At 40.6% G+C, this 19,730-nt stretch overlaps 1 protein-coding gene and 1 pseudogene across 2 annotated transcripts in view; one reads left to right on the plus strand and one right to left on the minus strand.

Annotated features, from left to right (window-relative positions):
* The first annotated feature begins 2,246 nt into the window (after nucleotides 1-2,246).
* Nucleotides 2,247-19,730, plus strand: part of KCNMB4 (potassium calcium-activated channel subfamily M regulatory beta subunit 4) — an 82,333-nt gene continuing 64,849 nt past the window's right edge. The window contains exon 1 of one of the 2 annotated variants that reach the window (XM_027542551.1): nucleotides 2,247-2,875. In XM_027542551.1, coding sequence (XP_027398352.1) covers nucleotides 2,540-2,875 — 336 coding nt within the window. In that variant the 5' untranslated portion in view covers nucleotides 2,247-2,539. The remainder of the gene's footprint in view (nucleotides 2,876-19,730) is intronic. The other variant, XM_027542550.1, reaches the window with a different exon arrangement.
* Nucleotides 6,934-11,370, minus strand: LOC113892988 (annotated as a pseudogene).

Here is a 19,730-nt window from a genome sequence, read left to right on the forward strand (position 1 = left end):
AAAATAAGAATATTTTCTGTTGTTTGTTCTCTAGATTTACTTGGAAGACCATCTTGCCTCAGTTTTGAGGCAAAGGTTACATTCACACAACTCTCTGAGCTCTAGAATCATTGAAAAGTGAATCATATTCATTAAATTATTTTTAAACAACCCCATCCCTGTTTTACGAACAGCTATAGGAATTAATTCTGCCTCAAGGTTTAGTTGCTCACCACCACATCAGAATGATATCCAAAAAATCTAATCTGTTCACTACTGCCTCAGATCCTAGATTGGCTTTAGCCTTCTTGAAAAGGAAAATATTTATAACCTACTGTAGGAAAGAGATTCACACTGAAAATCTGTAATCTTAGGTTAATATGCTTCCACTACTAAACTCACTTTTCCTTTCAGGTAGTGTGTGTAATCACTAACAATTGTCTTCATGCCAACAGAAAGGGAAGAAAATAATATAAAATAGTCTCTCAAAACTTGAAAGGTATTAAAGTACAAAGAGTCTTCCTGACTTGGAAAATTTCCAAACCCTGCATCTTCTTAATTTATTCAGAAAAACACTTGGGGTCTTCCTATAATTGAACTTGCTTTTACCCCTTGCTTGGAAATACAACATAAAAGAGTGCTTCAAAGTAACAGATCAGGACCTCAGTTGAAAAGTACTATACCAGTAAACCAACATTTGGAATCCAAGAAAGAGAAGTCAAGAATTCTATGATTCGGTGTTTCCATATTCATCAGGAACGGAATATGAATATATGACTGAATTTAATTAAGAGTATATTCATTTGGGATTTGCAAGTCAAGAAAAAGACATGTTTATATGTTTTGCCAAGTGAATACTCTGATGCTTCAAAATGTAGGTCGAAATAGTTCTCCAAGTTTGATATTTTGATAGCAGTGTGATTTTAAAAAGATAACCTTTTTAAAGGTCAAGAAAAGAACAAAGACTGAGGTATGCACAGGCGAGGTGGAGAAGGGGCATGGAAGGAACAGCAGAAAGAATTAGGAGAGCAGGACGCAGCTCTAGAAACGGTACCTGTCCCAGAGTGGGTCGGCACGCCGCTGTCGCCTCGCACAGCGCTCCTGGAAAGCTCATCTACAAATTCCGAGATGGGCCAACGGTGACAAGACTCCTGAGGGAGCCAGAACAGAGAGGATTCTGCTTTCGGTTTGGAGCGAGAAGACGGCCCTGATGGGGAACATGGTGTCTCCTTCCAGGGCTGTAAGCCTCTGCACTCGCTCCCTTGGGTCCCTACTCAGTCAGCCCCAGCCTTGGGCACATAGAGTTGGGGTCGGCCCGGCCGCCCGAAGACCTGCGTTGCAGCGTGGTCCACCCAGGACCCAGGAAGCGAGTTTCCTGGGTCGGGGCGGGGGTGGGGGTGGGGGTCTCAGGCTCCTGCCCCCCGACGCGCGTTGCCTCCACCGCAAACTGCGTCTGACCCAGCCTGTTTCACTTCTGACCTGCTGCCCTCCATCCTCGGCTGGGGCCGGCGAGGTGGGCGGTGTGGGGGGTGGGGGTGATCGTGGGTGCTCCAGGGCAGTTGGGAGCGCCGGGACCGTGAAGCCGGACCGTTACCGCGCTCGCCCGAGGGGAGGAGGCGATGGCAGGTAACGCCTCCTGCCCTGCGGCGCACGCGCCTGCCCCAAGCGTGGGAACCGGCGGCCCGGGTCTCTCTGGGGCACACGCCCGGGCGCACGCCGCTCGCCCCGGGGGCTTCCATCCCTGTCCGCCTGGTGCCGGCGGCCAGTCTCCCCGAGAGCGCACGCCTCCCGGCCGCTGGCTTGCCGCTGGCTGACCAGTCCCCCTTTGGAGTTCAAAATTCCCGCCGCTCCACTTGCACGACACCATCTCCCTCGTTTGTTTTTTGTTTTGTTTTTTAAACTTTCACTTCGTTAAGTTATATTGATCCTAACCTCTTATCGCTGATGTCCCTCCCAGGGGAATGTAACGAGAATCCCCGGCGCCAGCGCCGCGATCCCCAGCGCCTGCCCGCCCCTCGCCCACGGGAAACGCCCCGGGGCGGGGCGGGAGGACCCGCGTCGGCGGCGGGTGGGGCACGGCGGAGCTGCCTCCCGCGCGGGGGAGCCCCGGGGCTCGCCTCAGCCCTGCAGCTTCTGCCCTCGGGGCAGCTGCCAGGCGAGTCCGCGGAGCGGCGGCCGGCGGGCGATGGAGACTGGGAGCCACCGGGCGAGAGGAGGCGGGGTGGGGGAGGCGGGGAAAGCGCGGGGGCGGAGGCTGGCAGGGGGCGCTGGAGGCAGGAGCCGCCCGTGCACTCCTCGCGCCCGAGGGTGCAGGAGGCTCTGAAACCTCGGCCGCGCTGCGAGCCTCTGGGGCTCGGGCGGCGGCGGGGAGGTGGAGGGGGGCCGCTGCCGCCTCCGGGGGGCGTCGCCGGCCTCGGCCCCTTTGTTCTCGCGCGCTCCCCCTGGCCGCCCACTCCCCTGCTGTCGTGCGGCGGCGGCTCCTCCCGCCCAGGCAGTCGGGCTCAGCGCCGGGGGCGGGAGGGGGCGGGGGGAGCGCGCCCGCCGCCGGGAGTGGGGGGCGATGGCGAAGCTCCGGGTGGCTTACGAGTACACGGAAGCCGAGGACAAGAGCATCCGGCTCGGCTTGTTTCTCATCATCTCCGGCGTCGTGTCGCTCTTTATCTTCGGCTTCTGCTGGCTCAGTCCCGCGCTGCAGGATCTGCAAGCCACGGCGGCCAACTGCACGGTGCTGTCGGTGCAGCAGATCGGCGAGGTGTTCGAGTGCACCTTCACCTGTGGCGCCGACTGCAGGGGCACCTCGCAGTACCCCTGCGTCCAGGTCTACGTGAACAACTCCGAGTCCAACTCCAGGGCGCTGCTGCACAGCGACGAGCACCAGCTCCTGACCAACCCCAAGGTAAGGACGCCCCGGGAGGATTGCCTCGCTTCTACGGAGATGCTGAGGTTTGGGGGAGCATCAGTGTTAAACCCTGCGCGGGGTGGCTCGGAGTATGCAAACGTTACCAGGAGGCGACAAGGTGTCGCGGACTATGCTTAAACCGGGAGTAAGTACACCGGGGAGCCCGGGGGCCCCCGGTCCTTCAGGAGGGTTTGTGTGCGGCGACCCGTTGGTACCCGGAGGCTTTCCTTACACACCTGTCTTGCCTGGTCTCAGATTTTGAGGCCTTGGCCCAGCTTCATTTCGGGCCCTACCGGACGGGCTTTGCAGAAATGCGAGGAGCCGAAAGTTAACTTCTTCTCAGATTAAATCCAGTGCGTAGCGGGGATACCACCAACTCCGGCGCATGGTCAAGGTCCGAGCTCCCATTGGCCGCATCCAGAACTCACCTTGGGAGATTGCAGGGGGTCCTTTAGCCTTTTGAGAGGTGTTAGAGGTTTCCCTACCTTTTCACTCTAGACAGATGTTTTTAACTTGGGGTACAAAAATGAGCTTTCGTGGGTCGACAAACGACGTGGAATCAAATGCGAAATTCTGTGGAGATCCATCTTGGGCGGGTTCTGTGGACTCCTAGTTGTCACGAAATAGATTTTCAGAAGGGTCTAGAGGAAGCCTAGGTTCTCCGTGTGTCTAAGAACAATTGGGAGCCATCTGGGGAACGGTAAAACTTTCTGAAAATAGAAAAACCTCCGTGAAATGTACCGAATATGCCTGCCTTGGCAACTTTTTCCATTCTCGCAAGCAAAAAAGAAAAAAAAAAAAAAAAAACAAACCTGGTTAGGACTCGAGGGATGGAAAACAGAGAAAGGGAGGCTCAGAAGACCGTTCCCAGTGGAGGAAAAACTTATAAAAAGCAGTGTCCTCAGTCTGTGAACTAGTTGAGCTTTGTAGTACACCTGCTTTTGCAAGAAGTCTTTTCTTTCTTTTGTTTTTTCTTCTCTTGGCCTTTTTTTACTCTTCTGATTACTTCGCTATCAAAGAAAATGTATGTATCTTCTTTAAAGTTACTGACATCCTCCCAGTTTGTTAGAGCAGTGCTTGAAGATCAAGAAAACTGTCCAAAAGGGAATGAGTCTTGTGTACACAGGAAAACTTTTGTTACATGTGACAGGATATAATTATAACAATCCAAAAGAAGAATCCTAGATCAATATTTTTAAAGTATTTAAAGTAAGCTTATCATTTCTCTGCAGCAAAACTCCTGTTCTTGTCTCCTAAATAGTTAATTCTTGAATTTGGAAAAAATTTTTAAGAGAATTCCTTTTTTTTTAAAAAAAAAAAAAAAAAGAATGAATTCTCTTAAAAAAAAAAAAAGATGCTCTTGCTGACAAAGGAAGAGTATCTTAAAAATGAAGATAATAGATGAGTAGTAAGTATAGAAATACAGAATTTAGAGTATAAACTTCAAAGTCTGGAAGAAGCAATCAGATCTCAAAGACAGATGTTTTAAGTTAGGCAGCTCAACGCTCAGGAATTTCGAAACAAATTGCAAGGCATTAGGAACGTCACTTTTTTTTTTTTTTTTTAAGATTAAGCCATTAATATAAAAGAAAGGTGTGGAGCAGTAGTGATTTAGAAATGATATGGTAGTTTAGCATTTAGAAGGTGTTATAATTGGTGAAACATTGCGATTAGTTTAAGCTTATGGTTCAGGCAGTAATAAATTACATATACATATTCCACTAAGTGGCTAATACCTAATCAAGACATTGAGAAGACAGAATTTACTACACAAAGAATGCTTCACAGTTTCCAGGTAATTTTGTAGAATTTGGCTGAAAAAGTAAATTGGGATCATTAGGACATAGATTTCTAAATCACTTGGAAAGAGTGGTAGTGGCTTATATGTAATCCTAAGATTTTATCTCTTTTTGTTGCAAATAAACAGTTTCCTTCCCATGCCAGTTTGGATCCTGGCAACGATTACTTTGAAGAAATATCTGAACAAAATAAGATTTTTTTAAAGTAAAGCATTAAAGAAATGACAGAACTGGAGAAAGATACATTAATGTTACAGAAAATGATGAACAGCATCCCATTCGATTTAGTCAAGGTTTCCTCAGCCAAAGCAGTATGTATCTCTTTATCCAAATTATGATTGCACTGGACCATTTATAGAACATTAGACATGTTCTTTTGCAGTCACCTTTCCACTTTTGAGCAATGAAATGCTCAATTTGGAAATTCTGGTAAGCAATTAGTGATGGAAAAATTCAGTGTAACCAAAATATTGTGCCAGAGCCCATCACACAAGCAGAATGTTTCCACAGTGCCCTTGCAGTTAAGCAGTACCCACCACCAAGTGCTGTTGCATCTTGGCTACCCAGAACTTACCTCTTTATTGAAGGCCTGGGTTCCCCAGCCATTCTCTTTGCAGAATGTCTAGATTCCCTACAGTGTATTGGATCCTGATCACCTCCAACCTTCTCTGCTTTATGACGCACTGCCGCAAGAAGCCATTTGGGAGATCTCTTCTTAGAAAAAGAGAACAAGGGCTTTCTCCTTTCCCATGAGTTTACTACGTTAGTTATAGTAAAAAGCAGGGAAGGGGAAAGAATAATGCAAATATATAACTTCTTATGCTGCAGACTACTAAAGAGGTAGTGTGAATAAATTTGACCTTTGACTAATAATTTCTTTAAAATATCTTTAAGTCCTATTCAACTTATGTTTTGAAATGTATCCTTGTTTCCAAAACAGAAACTATATCCAGTCATGTAATGTAGTTCAGTTCAGTTGCTCAGTCGTGTCCAACTCTTCGCGACCCCATGGACTGCAGCATGCCAGGCTTTCCTGTCCACCACCAATTCCCGGAGCTTACTCAAACTCATGTCCATTATGTCCATGATCCATCCAACCGTCTCATCCTCTGTTGTACCCTTCTCCTCCCTCCTTCAGTGTTTCCCAGCATCAGGGTCTTTTCCAGTGAGTCAGTTCTTCACATCAGGTGGCCAAAGTTTTGGAGTTTCAGTTTCAGCATTAGTCCTTCTAATGAATATTCAGAACTGATTTCCTTTAGGATGGACTGGTTGGATCTCCTTGCAGTCCAAGGGACTCTCATGGGTCTTCTCCAACGCCACAGTTAAAAAGCATCAATTCTTCGGCGCTTAGCTTTCTTTATAGTCCAACTCTCACATCAAAACATAACTACTAGAAAAACCATAGCTTAGACTAGATGGACATTTGTTGGCAAAGTAATGTCTCTGCTTTTTAATATGCTGTTGAGGTTGGTCATAGCTTTTCTTCCAAGGAGCAAGTGTCTTTTACTTTTTAACCATTTATCATTTCTTTATTATTATTATTATTATTATTTTTACTTTACAATATTGTATTGGTTTTGCCATACATCAACATGAATCCGCCACAGGTATACACGTGTTCCCCTTCCTTACCCTCCTCCCACCTCCCTCCAGCAAGTGTGTTTTAATTTCATGGCTACAGTCACCATCTGCAGTGATTTCAGAGCCCAATAAAATAAAGTCTTTCACTGTTTCCATTGTTTCCCCATCTATTTGCCATGAAGTGATGGGACTGGATGCCATGATCTTAATTTTCTAAATGTTCAATTTTAAGCCAACTTTTTCACGCTCCTCTTTCACTTTCATCAAGAGGTTCTTTAGTTCTTCTTTGCTTTCTGCCATAAGGGTGGTGTCATCTGCATATCTGATGTTATAGATATTTCTCCTGGCAATCTTGATTCCAGCTTGTGCTTCATCCAGCCCAGCAATTCGCATGATGTACTCTGCATATAAGTTAAATAAGCAGGGTGACAATATACAGCCTTGACATACTCCTTTCCCAATTTGGGACCAGTCTGTTGTTCCATGTCCAGTTCTAACTGTTGCTTCTTGACCTGAATACAGATTTCTCAGGAGGCAGGTCAGGTGGTCTGGTGTTCCCATCTCTTGAAGAATTTTCCACAGTTTGTTGTGATGCCCACAGTCAAAGGGCTTTGGCATAGTCAATAAAGTAGAAGTAGATGTTTTTCTGGAACTCTCTTGCTTTTTCAATGATCCAATGGATGTAGGCAGTTTGATCTCTGGTTCCTTCAAGTAATGTAGTACTTCATGTACTATAGTACTCAAGTCAGTTATCCTAATTATCAAGTCAAGTCCTAATTATCCACAGGGCAGTGATCTGCTCTTTGAGTTGAACATTGCAAAAAAAAAATCTAAATTTGGGGTCAGCTTCCTCTGACTACGGTTCTTATCACTGAATTATCTCTTTGTGACTAGCTGTTGTGTACACAAAGGGCTTTGGTTCTCAACCATGGCAATTCATTAGAATCACTGGGGGAATTTTATTTTATTTTTTCAGCAGAAGGGAACACTTTATTGACTTTATTGTTTGCTAACTACACCTCAATTTTTAAAATGTGCAAAAAGTCATATGTACTTTTTCAAAATTGTTTTTTGAGGTATGTTAGCAAAAATGTTGGATATCACTGTTCTAGGCTCTTTACAATAATAATCGTTTCTCTGAACCACACAACATAATCTACTTTATACATTAATTACTTATGCTTTTTCATTGATAGCTCTAATATCTTTCTAATAGCCATCTTGGATTTTGATGCCCAAGAACATTCCCTACCAGAAAAGAACAGTAAGAAATTAAATTAAATAAAAATGAGTGTATTTCTATTTGTACTGCTCCCTCCCAAATCCTCATCTTTGAAGACAGAATGATTAACTTCTCTTTTAATGTTAATAGTCTCCAAATTGATAATCTAGTTCTAAAGAACTTATTCTCAAATTCTATAAGTTTATAGGTAAAAATGTCCTAGAACATAAAAGGACATGAATAAATTAAAGTATGAAATGGGTCACCCTGCGTAGAGATGCTGAATACTGATATTTGGACACATGACCAGCTCTGTTAATATCTGTCTGTAATTCACTGATTCAGCTATGCTACAAAAACCTTAATAACCAACTGAATCTCTTTCTTGCAAATAGGACAAGAAGCCCCAGCCTTCTTTAGTCTTCTGGCACAATGAAAACAAGTGACAAGATGGCCTGTCCTCCTGTGAATAATGTTCCCGTTTTGTGGTATTTTCTCACACAGATTACATGGCTTCAGAAGATTCTGGCAATCCTCCATGTTTTCTGTATCTTTTCTCTGTTCAAAAAGGTTATCTGATTGTTCTCCCATGCTTGACATGGTCTCTTGGCTTTCAGAACTATGAGCTAAATCCAAGAATTCCACCGAGTTGCAAGGATCAAAATGTTTCAAGCTTTTTTCCTTTTGTATGTATCTTTAGGTCTAACAACTGGAGCTGATACAGTTCTTCTGCAGTCAGGGACATCAATTCCTTCCCTTTCTTGCTTTTCAGGTATGGCAGTGATATTAGATGTGGAGAGAGAATGGGTTAACTTAGAATAATCTGAATACCAATCCTTCCTCAAGGCCCAGCAACGAAAACAGTACCTCTTGCTTGGAGAGTTAAATTTCTTGCACTCAGTACACTGCCACTCATCCTCAGAGGTAACTTCTATATCAGTATCGTCACTTATGGATTTAGGGTCCTCAAGGTCATCATTTTTTCCCACTTAAATCACCTTTTTGTCTCTCACTTTCCCTACTTCTTCACTTGTCTGTTCAGGATCAGCAGCTTTAAGTTTTATTCCAACACCAAATTGCTCTGACACTGACTCATTCAAAAATCACAAGTCATCTGTGGTGTCTGAAACAATGGCAGTACCTGTATCCTGATTTGTCTGTAAATCAGTTGAGCCATTACTTCTAGGTGTATAGTTATTTCTCAAGTTTCCTAAAAACCGCCAAGGCAAGCCAGCTACATCCCACTCCTCAAACCTGAGGTCCAGTCTTGACGTCTCTTCTTGAGTTAAATTTGCTACCAAGTCTTCATCTTCTCTAGAATTTCTGCATTTATACTGTGAGGTAGGCAGCGTGGGAATATTGCCTTCTTCAGTTCTTTTCCTGGAATTGGAAATTTCTCTACACTTTGCTTCAGTTGGTCTTGACTTGGAATATCCATACTGTGCTCCTGTGCGATAGCGAGAGTCTGAGCAGCATCTGTAGTAGCAGTAGCTAATGTGACAAGATTCTTTCTTAGCATATCATAGAGAGAGCTCTTTAACAGTGAACATTGCACCTTGTGCACCTGCTGCTTGCAAAATCTTCAAAAGAGGCAGTTTTGGTCGTACCTGATTGGTTTGCTCTGGAGAGATCCTGCAAGCACTGTCAGATGCTGAACACTGGGCAGAGGTGGAAAATGATGTCATTTTGGCAGTGAAGTGATGTGCAGTCTGCTCACTGCCGTTCCATGAGTCGCTTTCCGCCAAGCCCGGCGGGTGTGGGGGCATCAATGAACTGTCCCTAAGGTCTTAGCAGCATTTTGAAATGGCAAGTAGTCTGGGGGAACTTTAAAAAGAAGTTCGGATGCCTGCGTCCAGCCTTTAGAGATTCACACTTGGTCTTGGATGTGTCCTGGGCATTGGTAATTTTTAAAAAGTTCTACAAGTAATTCTAGTCTATAGACGGAGTGAAAATAAACACTGGCTTAGAAAATGTCTTCATCTGTTGTTCAAGAAAAGTAAAAAAAGAACCCAAAGGATTCATCATGATTAATATTTGTGTGTTTAGATTAAAAGATGGTACTGATGCTACTGAATATAGAGAGTTGTTATGAAAGGAAGGACTCAAATTCTGAAGGAAAAGAAGAGAATCCTTTAAAATTAGTTTAATGTAAATGAAATGAACTTACAGAGTTCCAAACATTTGCCTTTGCCTCATTGTAGACATTGGATGGCCAAGAAAAGATGAATTATTAAAACTGGCCTCTTGAGAGATCAGAGAAAGTAGGTGATTAGAGGCTGTATGTTTTATTTTTGAGTTTTCTTTCTCTGATAAGAAAAACCTAAAAAGAGAGGACAAATGTCTATTTCTAAGAAATCAGTACTACTAAAAACCTAAGAGAAATGCATTGAAGAGAAGAAAAACTTAGAACAGAACTGGAAGAGGCTTCAGGCTTTAAGAATATCCCCTGAAATTGGATGTAATTAACTATAGGCCTGTGGCTTAGTCACCTTCTTGGTACCCTTCTCATCCATTCTAGTGTGCCCCTTCCCCCAACACACACACTCCCTGTATAGAGGGTAAGGCCTGCTGGGGTTAATTTCCGAGCTCCATTCTTGAGTCAAATGTTCAACGTGATATACTTTGTGGTCTAGGGAGTCCATCATATCAAAGTTAATAAAAGGCTAATCTGAATTGTGACAACTTATCTGTAGCCTTTATTTCTCCATGAAAAAGTGGCTTACTGTGGTTGTTTTTTCTCTGGTGATAATATGAAGTAATATTGGGGATGTACATCAAATTTAAGTTCACAAATACTTCTTTAGCATCTATTATGATCAAAGAACTGGGCAAGAAATGGGAGGGTGTACAAAGATGAGTTCATTTAACAAATATTTATTAAATGCCTGCTTAGGTTCTAGGTGTGTTTCTAGGTTTTAGGACTGGAATAGAGATCAAAAGAAGATTTCTGAAGCTTACATTTCAGTGGAGTGACTGACAAGAAATCAATTCATAATGTACTGTCATGTAATGATGGATGGGCAAAGAAATTTAAGCAGCATAAAGGTACAGAAAGTTATGGAAGGAATGAGAGCTGTTCTTTTACATAGGATGGCCAGGGAAGGTGGCTCTGATGAAGTGATATTTCCACAGAGACCCAAAGGACATGAGAGGATTATCAGTGGCCTAAGGGATATAGAGGAATGAATCATGTGGCTCTCCAGAGAAAGACTGTTCCACAAGTTCCAGGAACAGCAAGTACAATGGCACTGAGGCGAGTGTGCGGAATAGTGAGGATGACGGTGAGTGAATAGAGAACAGTGGGAGAAGAGACGAGGGTCTCAGAAAACTTTATAAGGACTTTGGATTCTAGTCTAAGTGTGATGGTAAGTTATTTGACACTAGGCCGGACCAAGATATAATCAGACTTAGACTTTTAAACAATTTGAATGATCCATCTGGATGCTGAGATGAGGATAGAATTTGTATGGGGGGAGGAGTGTTTGTGTACACGCGCATGCTCACTTGTGCAAGGTGAGAGCATCAGAGGCAAGACTGGAAACAAGGAGTCCAGTAGGACAAACAAAAGGTGGTGGCGATTTAGATCAGGGAGTAGCATTGATAAGGTCTGCTGATGGACTGGATGTGAGTAATGAGGGAGAAAAGAATGAAGATGACTCAAAGGTTTGTGGCAATCACAACTGAGAAAGGGAGGTGGTTTTATTATTATAAACAGGAAAACTGAAGGAGGAGTAATTTTGGAGGTTGGACACAACTGAGCACACACACACAAACACACTGCATGAAAAGCAGGTGTTCAGTTTTAGATACGCCTAGATGACTCATGGGCTTCTCCGGTGGTGCAGTCTCCTGCCAGACTTGGGAGATACAGGTTCGATTCCTGAGTCAGGAAGATCCCCTGGAGTAGGAAATTACAACCCACTGCAATATTCTTGCCTGGAAAATTCCATGGACAGAGGAGCCTGGTAGACTATGCTCCATGGTGTTACAAAGAGTCGGAAATGACTGAGCATCCTTGGCGGCAACTGATGTACACATGAGGATGAATTCTTGAGTTTCTGCCCTCAAGGAGATCATTACCTAGCAGTCAAGATAAGAACACAATAACTATCAAACAAAGCAAAACATCAAGTTCTACTGGGAGGTATATGACAAACATCTAAAGGGGAATGACTAGGGGGAATGCTTCCTGGAGAAGGAAGCATTTGCCATGAAATTTGAGAATGAATAGAATTTTTTTATCTTGGGAGGGAAGATGAAGAGAAATGAAGAGAACATCAAGGAAGAGAAGAATGCCAGGAGCAAGGCTCTGGAGCTGTGGAGTATGGGGTATGTTGGGGAACCAGCAGATAGACTGGTGTGGCTGGAACCTAGGGGCCAAAGAGCAGAGGTCTGGGGAAAAGGTGTGCATGCATGCCAAGTCGCTTCAGTCATGTCTTTGCAACCCTATGGACCATATCCTGCCAGGCTCCTCTGTCCATGGGATTCTCCAGGCAAGAGTACTGGAGCGGGTTGCCATGCCCTCCTCCAGGGGATCTTCCCAACCCAGGGATCGAACCCATGTCTCTTAGTCTCCTGCATTGGCAGGCAGGTTCTTAACCACTAGTGCCACCTGGGATAAGGCAGGAGAGTAAATTGGGGCCAGTAATATAGAGGTCCTTGACAGACAGTGTGGGTTTAGTGAACATTGGGAACCCATAGTAAGAAGAATCTATGCCCATCTACCAAAGGTGGTCACATACTAATCCCTAGAATCTGTGAATATCTTATGTTATGCAGCAAAGGGAAGTCAAGGTTGCAGACGCAGTTAAATTTGCTAATCAGCTGACCTTAAAATAGGGAGATGTGCTGGTGGGCTCTAGAATCACAAGCACCTTTAAATGTGGAAGAGGAGGTCAGAGTGATGCGATTTGAAGACAACTCAACTGACTGTTGGCAGCTTTGAATACAGAAGAGGGACATGAGCCAAAGAATGCAGGCGGGAAAAGGCAAGAAAATGGATTCTTTCTTAGAGGCTTCAGAAAGGAGTATAGCCCAGCTGGTGTCTTGATTTTAGCTCAGTGAGACCCGTTTTGGAATTCTGTCCTCCAGAATTGCAAGTTAATACATTTATTTTGAGCCACTAAGTTTCTGCTATAGCAGCAATAGGAAACTAACACAGAAGCCAAGTGAGGCTTTTGAGTAGGTGACTAATATGATTAGATATTTGAAAGTTTGGTCAGATTATGTCCACCTATTACAGCTCTTTGCAAACAATCTACTCTGCAGACTGCTAGGATCTTCCTGTCTGAGAGTACTTAACCATGAGCCACCTCTGGCATCCATTTGTGGATGCTGTTTATGAAGGTCTTAATTATTTGTAAAAACTCTCAAAATTATGTATCTCAAACTCTAATCAGAAACTTTTTACTTTTACATGAGAGGTTTGTAATATTACAATATATTTCGGTTTAAGTTTTGGGGAAAATGCATATATTTTCCATTATTACAAACTTACCTCAATTATAAAGCTTTTTATAAGTTGTCAGTTTTGTTTATCTGAAATGTTTTTAATACTCATTTATGAGTGACGATGTCACTCATTTTATTTACCTTGGGTTTAAATTTTTTTTCTCTGTCTTTACCAGAATTTTAACAATTGAGTTCCTAGACAAACTATACATTTATATTACAATTACCATAAATACTCACAGTATAATACTGAACAGAATGGTTTTCAATATTACATATGTTTCTAACTGTTCCTCATGCTGTGCCTTTGGTATTCTCTAAGACACATAAACTAATGTGTAAAAATTTGTAATTTGAGTTGTGGTAATATCCTCTTTTCTTTTAAAATAATCAGTTATAAAATTGAAAACCATATGTTTATTAAATTATTTAAATCTGTGACCATTTTGGTAAATAAACTAATCAAACAAATTTATTTCATGTATTTGCTTGGTTTGTTAGCAGAATCCAGCAGATTGGGTCACTGAAAGTTCTCTGTACCTTGAAGCACATGTGAAGAAATACCCATTCATCTAACTGATGCAATAGACCAAATGGACTTTGAAACCTTATCTGATGTCCAATTTACTAGTTATAATTTAACAACATTGTAGAAGCACTTATTGATGTTGTATCTCATTAGTGGAAATTATCAATCAGTTCAGTTCAGTTCAGTCACTCAGTCATGTCTGACTCTTTGTGACCCCATGGACTGCAGCACGCCAGGCTTCCCTGTCCATCACCAACTCCCAGAGTTTCCTCAAACTCATGTCCATTGAGTCGGTAATGCCATCCAACCATCTCATCAATATATCCTGTAAAATTAAATTATAATATCAGAAGTTTAATACTTTTTTCCTGTGTATAAATAAATTTATGTAATTGTCCTTATCAACACAACTTAATTTTAAAATAATTCTCAAGAATAAAAAGTCAGAAAATAATAATGCTTACTGAGACTAAAATCTTCTATTCTCATTATAATTATCTTCTATTTCCTTTGTTACAAGAATAAAAATGGCAAAAGAATATCATGTTTATCTCTCTAAAACCAGCTTCTCTTCTAGAATCTTTTGTTTCTATTAATGGTATCATTATTCTCTGGTATTAATACTTTGTCTGATTTTTACTGCCACTGTCATGGTCAGTTTTCATTCCAATCCCAAACAAAGGCAATGCCAAAGAATGTTCAAACTACCGCACAATTGCACTCATCTCACACACTAGCAAAGTAATGCTCAAAATTCTCCAAGACAGGCTTCAACAGTACATGAACCATGAACTTCCAGATGTTCAAGCTGGATTTAGAAAAGGCAGAGGAACTTGAGATCGAACTGCCAACATCTGCTGGATCATTGAAAAAGCAAGAGAATACTAGAAAACATCTGCTTTATTGATTATGTCAAAGTCTTTGACTGTGTGGATCAAAACAAACTGTGGAAAATTCTTCAAGAGATGGGAACACCAGACCACCTAACCTGCCTCCTGAGAAATCTCTGTGCAGGTCAAGAAGCAACAGTTAGAACTGGACATGGAACAACAGACTGGTTACAAATTGGGAAAGGAGTACATCAAGGCTGTATATTGTCACCCTGCTTATTTAACTTATATGCAGAGTACATTATGCGAAATGCCAGGCTGGATGAAGCACAAGCTGGAATCAAGATTGCCAGGAGCAATATCAATAACCTCAGATATGCAGATGATACCACCCTTATGCCAGAAAGTGAAGAAGAACTAAAGAACCCCTTGATGAAAGTGAAAGAGGAGAGTGAAAAACTGGCTTAAAACTCAACTTTCAAAAAACGAAGATCATGGCATCTGGTCCCATCACTTCATGGGAAATAGATGGGGAAACAGTGGAAACAGTGAGAGACTTTATTTTGGGGGGTCCAAAATCACTGCAGATGGTGAGTGCAGCCATGAAATTAAAAGACGCTTGCTCCTTGGAAGAAAAGCTATGACCAACCCAGACAGCGTATTAAAAAGCAAAGACATTACTTTGCCAACAAAGGTCTGTCTAGTCAAAGCTATGGTTTTTCCAGTAGTCTTGTATTGATGTGAGAGTTGGACTATAAAGAAAGCTGAACGCCAAAGAATTGATGCTTTTGAACTGTGGTGTTGGAGACGACTCTTGAGAGTCCCTTGGACTGCAAGGAGATCCAATCCGTCCATCCTAAATGAAATCAATTATGAATATTCATTAGAAGGACTGATGCTGAAACTCAAACTCCAATATTTTGGCCACCTGATACTTTGCCACCTTTTCATTTGAAAAGACCCTGATGCTGGGAAAGATTGAAGGCAGGAGGAGAAGTGGATGACAGAGGATGAGATGGTTGGATGGTATCACAAACATGATGGACATGAATTTGAGTAAGCTCTGGGATTTTTTGATGGACAGGAAGGCCTGGCGTGCTGTGGTCCATGGGGTCACAAAGAGTCAGACACAACTGAGCTACTGAAGTGAACTGAGCTGTTCTGGTCAAAGATACTACAATTTGCTTTGGTTATTACAGTGTCTCTTCACTAATCCCTTTTTTCTAGTCAATTTCTTCCTTCAAATCAGTGATTCTCAAAGTGTAATCAGTGGACAAGAAACATCAGCATCATTTGTGAGCTTGTTAGTAATGCATGTTCTCAAACCCATCCTAAACCCACTGAATCAGAGATTCCACCCTAGTTTCTGATTTAGTAGTTCTGTGTTGGAATCTAAGAATTTGTACAGCAGAAAATAATTACCAAGCTAATAGGTGGGGAAAATGAAGTAATGTAAAACAATAAGTTTAGAAGAATGCAATAAAAGAGAGTAAAAAGACTGTAGACAGGTAGAATAAATTTTAAAAAGTAATAATCTACTCAATGTTATTTGGCAGCCTGCATAAGAGGGGAGTTGAAAGAGAATGGATACATATATACGTATTGCTGAGTTCCTTTGCTGTCCTCTTGAAACTATTATAATATCATTAATTGTCTGTACTCCAATAAAAAATAAAAAAGTTAAAAAAATAAGATAGAGTTAAACCCAAATTTATAATTACATTGAATATAAATGAACTAACTCTTCCAATTTAAAGGTAAAGACCATAGACTGGAAAACACACTATACAAACATCAATACCCCCATCAAAAAAATGAAGAAAGAAAAACTGGAGTACTTGTATAATATGAAACACAGAAGACTTTGAAACAAAAATGTGTCACTAGAGCTAAAAAGAGACATTTCATAGTTATAAAAGTTAATTCAATAAAATATAACAATTCTGTACTGGGATGTACCTAAAATATTAACTCAAAATACATAAAAACAAAAAAGTAAAGCAGAAATATATAGAAACATCTTGAGGGAGAAATATATATGTCTATCATGATGAGAGATTTTAGGACATTTCTGTTTCTAACTGATAAATACTCAGATAACAGTAATGTTAATACACATCCAACAGATTTGAGTAACATGTTTAACAATGGACCCAAGTGATATTTATAAATTAATATATCCAGTAGCAGCACAGTGCACGTGGTTTCAAGTGCCCACATAATATTTCCAAAAACTGATCACATTTGGGCCATAAAGCAAGCCTTAACAAATTTCAAAGGAGTGAAATAATGAATATTATATCCTCAGTGAAATTAAGGTAGAAATGATTAAATTTTACTGAGAGACATAGATAGTATAGGAAGTTCATCAGTGAAAGTGTGAGCTTATGAATACATGATTCCTGAGCAATTAGCTCTACATAAAAAAGAAATAAAATTTGATACATGCTTCATACCCATAACAACAAATTTTAAATGGAATAAAACCTAAAAATGAAAAGAAAACAATAAAGATTTCAAAAGTTAGAATAGGAAAATATCTTTATGACATAGGTCTAAGAAATATTTTCTTAAATAAGGTTTAAAGAACAAATCATAAAAAGAAAATATTGATACATTTGAGCATGTTAAAACAATGATTTACATATGATTAAAATTATTGCAAACAATGTGAGAATGTAAGCCATATACAAGTAGAAGATAATGGCAAAAACAAGTAATCAACAACATTTATGAAAATGTCTACAAATCATTAAGAAAATGATGTTTGACATAATGGGAAAATCAGTGAAGGTTATGGACAGTCAATTCATGAAAGAACCCAAATGGTCAATAAATGTGAAATAATTCTCTGTTCCAGTAATCCTAGGGAAATTCGAATGACAACAATAATGGAATGCTATTTCACACCTATCAGGCTGACAAAACATAATATGCTTCAAAAGACCAAATAATGGTGAGGATTTGAGAAAACGTGAAATCCTAACTTATTGCTGGAAAGTTAGTTCAACCACTTAGGAAAATAAACATACTATGTGAAACTGAAGTTGTGCATACCTGACAATCATTGTGACAACTGAGCAAATGACAGCAATTTCCCTTCAAAGGTGTTTACCCTAAAAAAACTAACACACGTTCAAGAAGTGTGTGTGAGGATTATCATTGCAGAACTGTTTGTAGTAGTGAAAAAGTAGGACCAATCTAACTGATTTAGGATATTGGATGGGATGCTTTAATAAGAGCCTAATAAAAGTAACCTAAACAAACAAGAAAAACCCTAAGGAAGAATCACATCCTAAGTTGTTTCAGTCGTGTCAGACTCTGACACTCCCTGGACTGTAGCCCACCAGGCTCCTCGATCCGTGGGATTTCCCAGGCAAGAAACTGGAGTGGGTTGCCATTTCCTCCTCCAGGGGATCTTCCGAACCCAGGGATCGAACCCGTGTCTCCTCCATTTAAGGAACCACAAAGAGTCGGGCACGACTGAGCAACCCCCTTTCACTTTTCACTTTCATGCGTTGGAGAAGGAAATGGCAACCCACTCCAGTGTTCTTGCCTGGAGAATCCCAGGGATGGGGGAGCCTGGTGGGCTGCCGTCTATGGGGTTGCACAGAGTCGGACATGACTGAAGCGACTTAGCAGCAGCAGCAGGTTTTTTCTTTTGTAAATGTCTGAACTTATAAGCAGTCTATGGGGCTAAACCATTCTAATCTGGAAGGTCATTCAAACACCCAGTTTCTTACTGTCTTATTGCTCTTAACATGTCCCTTAACATGTTTTTCCTAATTTGCATCGCATCTGCCTTGTGGGCAGAAAGAAGAATGAAAGAGGAAAAATAAAGGAAAGACAGCTTCCTGTAAAAAAGATATATTTCAAATATTGTAATGTTTGCCCTTTTAATGTGTACAGTTTTTTGGTATATTCACAAAGTTGTGCGAGCATCTTTGCTAATTTCAGAATATTTCCATTGCTCCCAAAGGAAATCTCATGCATATTATTTCTCACTCCCAATTCCCCCAAATTGGTTTTGATATATAATTCTTTTTATATATTCCAAAACTTGGTTTGCTAGCATTTTGTTGAAGATTTTTGCATCTATATTCATAAAGTATATTCGTCTGTAGTTTTCTTATGATATCTTTGTCTGCTTTTTGGTATCATAGTAACAGAATGAATTGGGATGTATTCTCTTTTTTTTTTAGAAGAGTTTATGATATTGCACCATGGTCAAGTGGGATTTATTTTAGGAATGCAAGCTTGGTTAAACATAATAAAATCAATACAGCATGTTAATAGAATAAATGACAGAAATCACATGCATATATATATGCAGAAAAAAATTGACAAAATCCTTTCATGACTTAAAATATCAATAGACTAGGAACTGAAGGGAACTTTGTCAGCCTGATAAAGGGGAACTGTGAAAAACCCACAACTAGTATCATACTTAATGATGAAAGACTGAAAACTTTTCCCCTGAGATCACAAACAAGGTGAAGATGTCCATTCTTCCTTCTCCTGTTCAACATAGTACTGGAGGTTTATGGTCAGGACAATTAGGTAAGAAAATGAAACCGAAGACATCCATATTGGAAAGGAAGAAATAAAACTCTCTCTATCCACAAATCACATGATCTTGTATATAGAAACTCCTGAAAACTCCAGCAAAAAAAAAAAAGCTACTGGGCCAAATAAATTTAGCAAGACTGCAGGACATAAGGTCAATGTGCAAAAATCAATTGTATTTTTATTTTTTTAAAGCTTTGATTTATGATAGCTTTATTGAGATCTTCATAAGGATACGTCCATTTTAAGTGTACAATGCCAGTATTTTTAGTAAATGTATACCTGTATTTTATACAGTAACAATTAACAATCCAAAAGTGAAATTAAGAACACAGTTCTACTTACAGTAGCATCAAAATAATAAAACAATTAGGAATATATTTGACAAATTTAACAAAACAGTGTAAGACTTGTACCCTGAAAACTACAAAACTCTTGAAAGAAAGAACTAAATAAAGATACCTTTTGTTCATAAATTGGGAAACAATATTGTAATGATGGCAACACTTTCCGAATTGATCTATAGATTCATTACAATTCCTATAAAAAAAACTCAATTGGATTTTCTTTTTCAGAAATTGACAAGCTGATCCTGAAATTCAGGTAAAAGTGCAAAGGACCCAGGATAGTCAAAACAATGTTGAAAAACAAGAACAAAGTTGAAACGCTCACATTTTCCAATTTTAAAATTTACTTGAAGGCTACAGTAATCAAGACTGTATGGTACTGGCATATGGAATAGATTCCAAATCTATGGAATAGCATTGAGAGTCCAGAAATAAATGCATACATTTATAAGTAATTGATTTTGACAAGGGTGTCAAGAGCATTCAATAGGAAAAAAAAAAGTCTTTTCAACCAGTATGCTGGAACA

Source organism: Bos indicus x Bos taurus, chromosome 5, assembly GCF_003369695.1.
Source record: "Bos indicus x Bos taurus breed Angus x Brahman F1 hybrid chromosome 5, Bos_hybrid_MaternalHap_v2.0, whole genome shotgun sequence".
Lineage (NCBI taxonomy): Eukaryota > Metazoa > Chordata > Mammalia > Artiodactyla > Bovidae > Bos > Bos indicus x Bos taurus.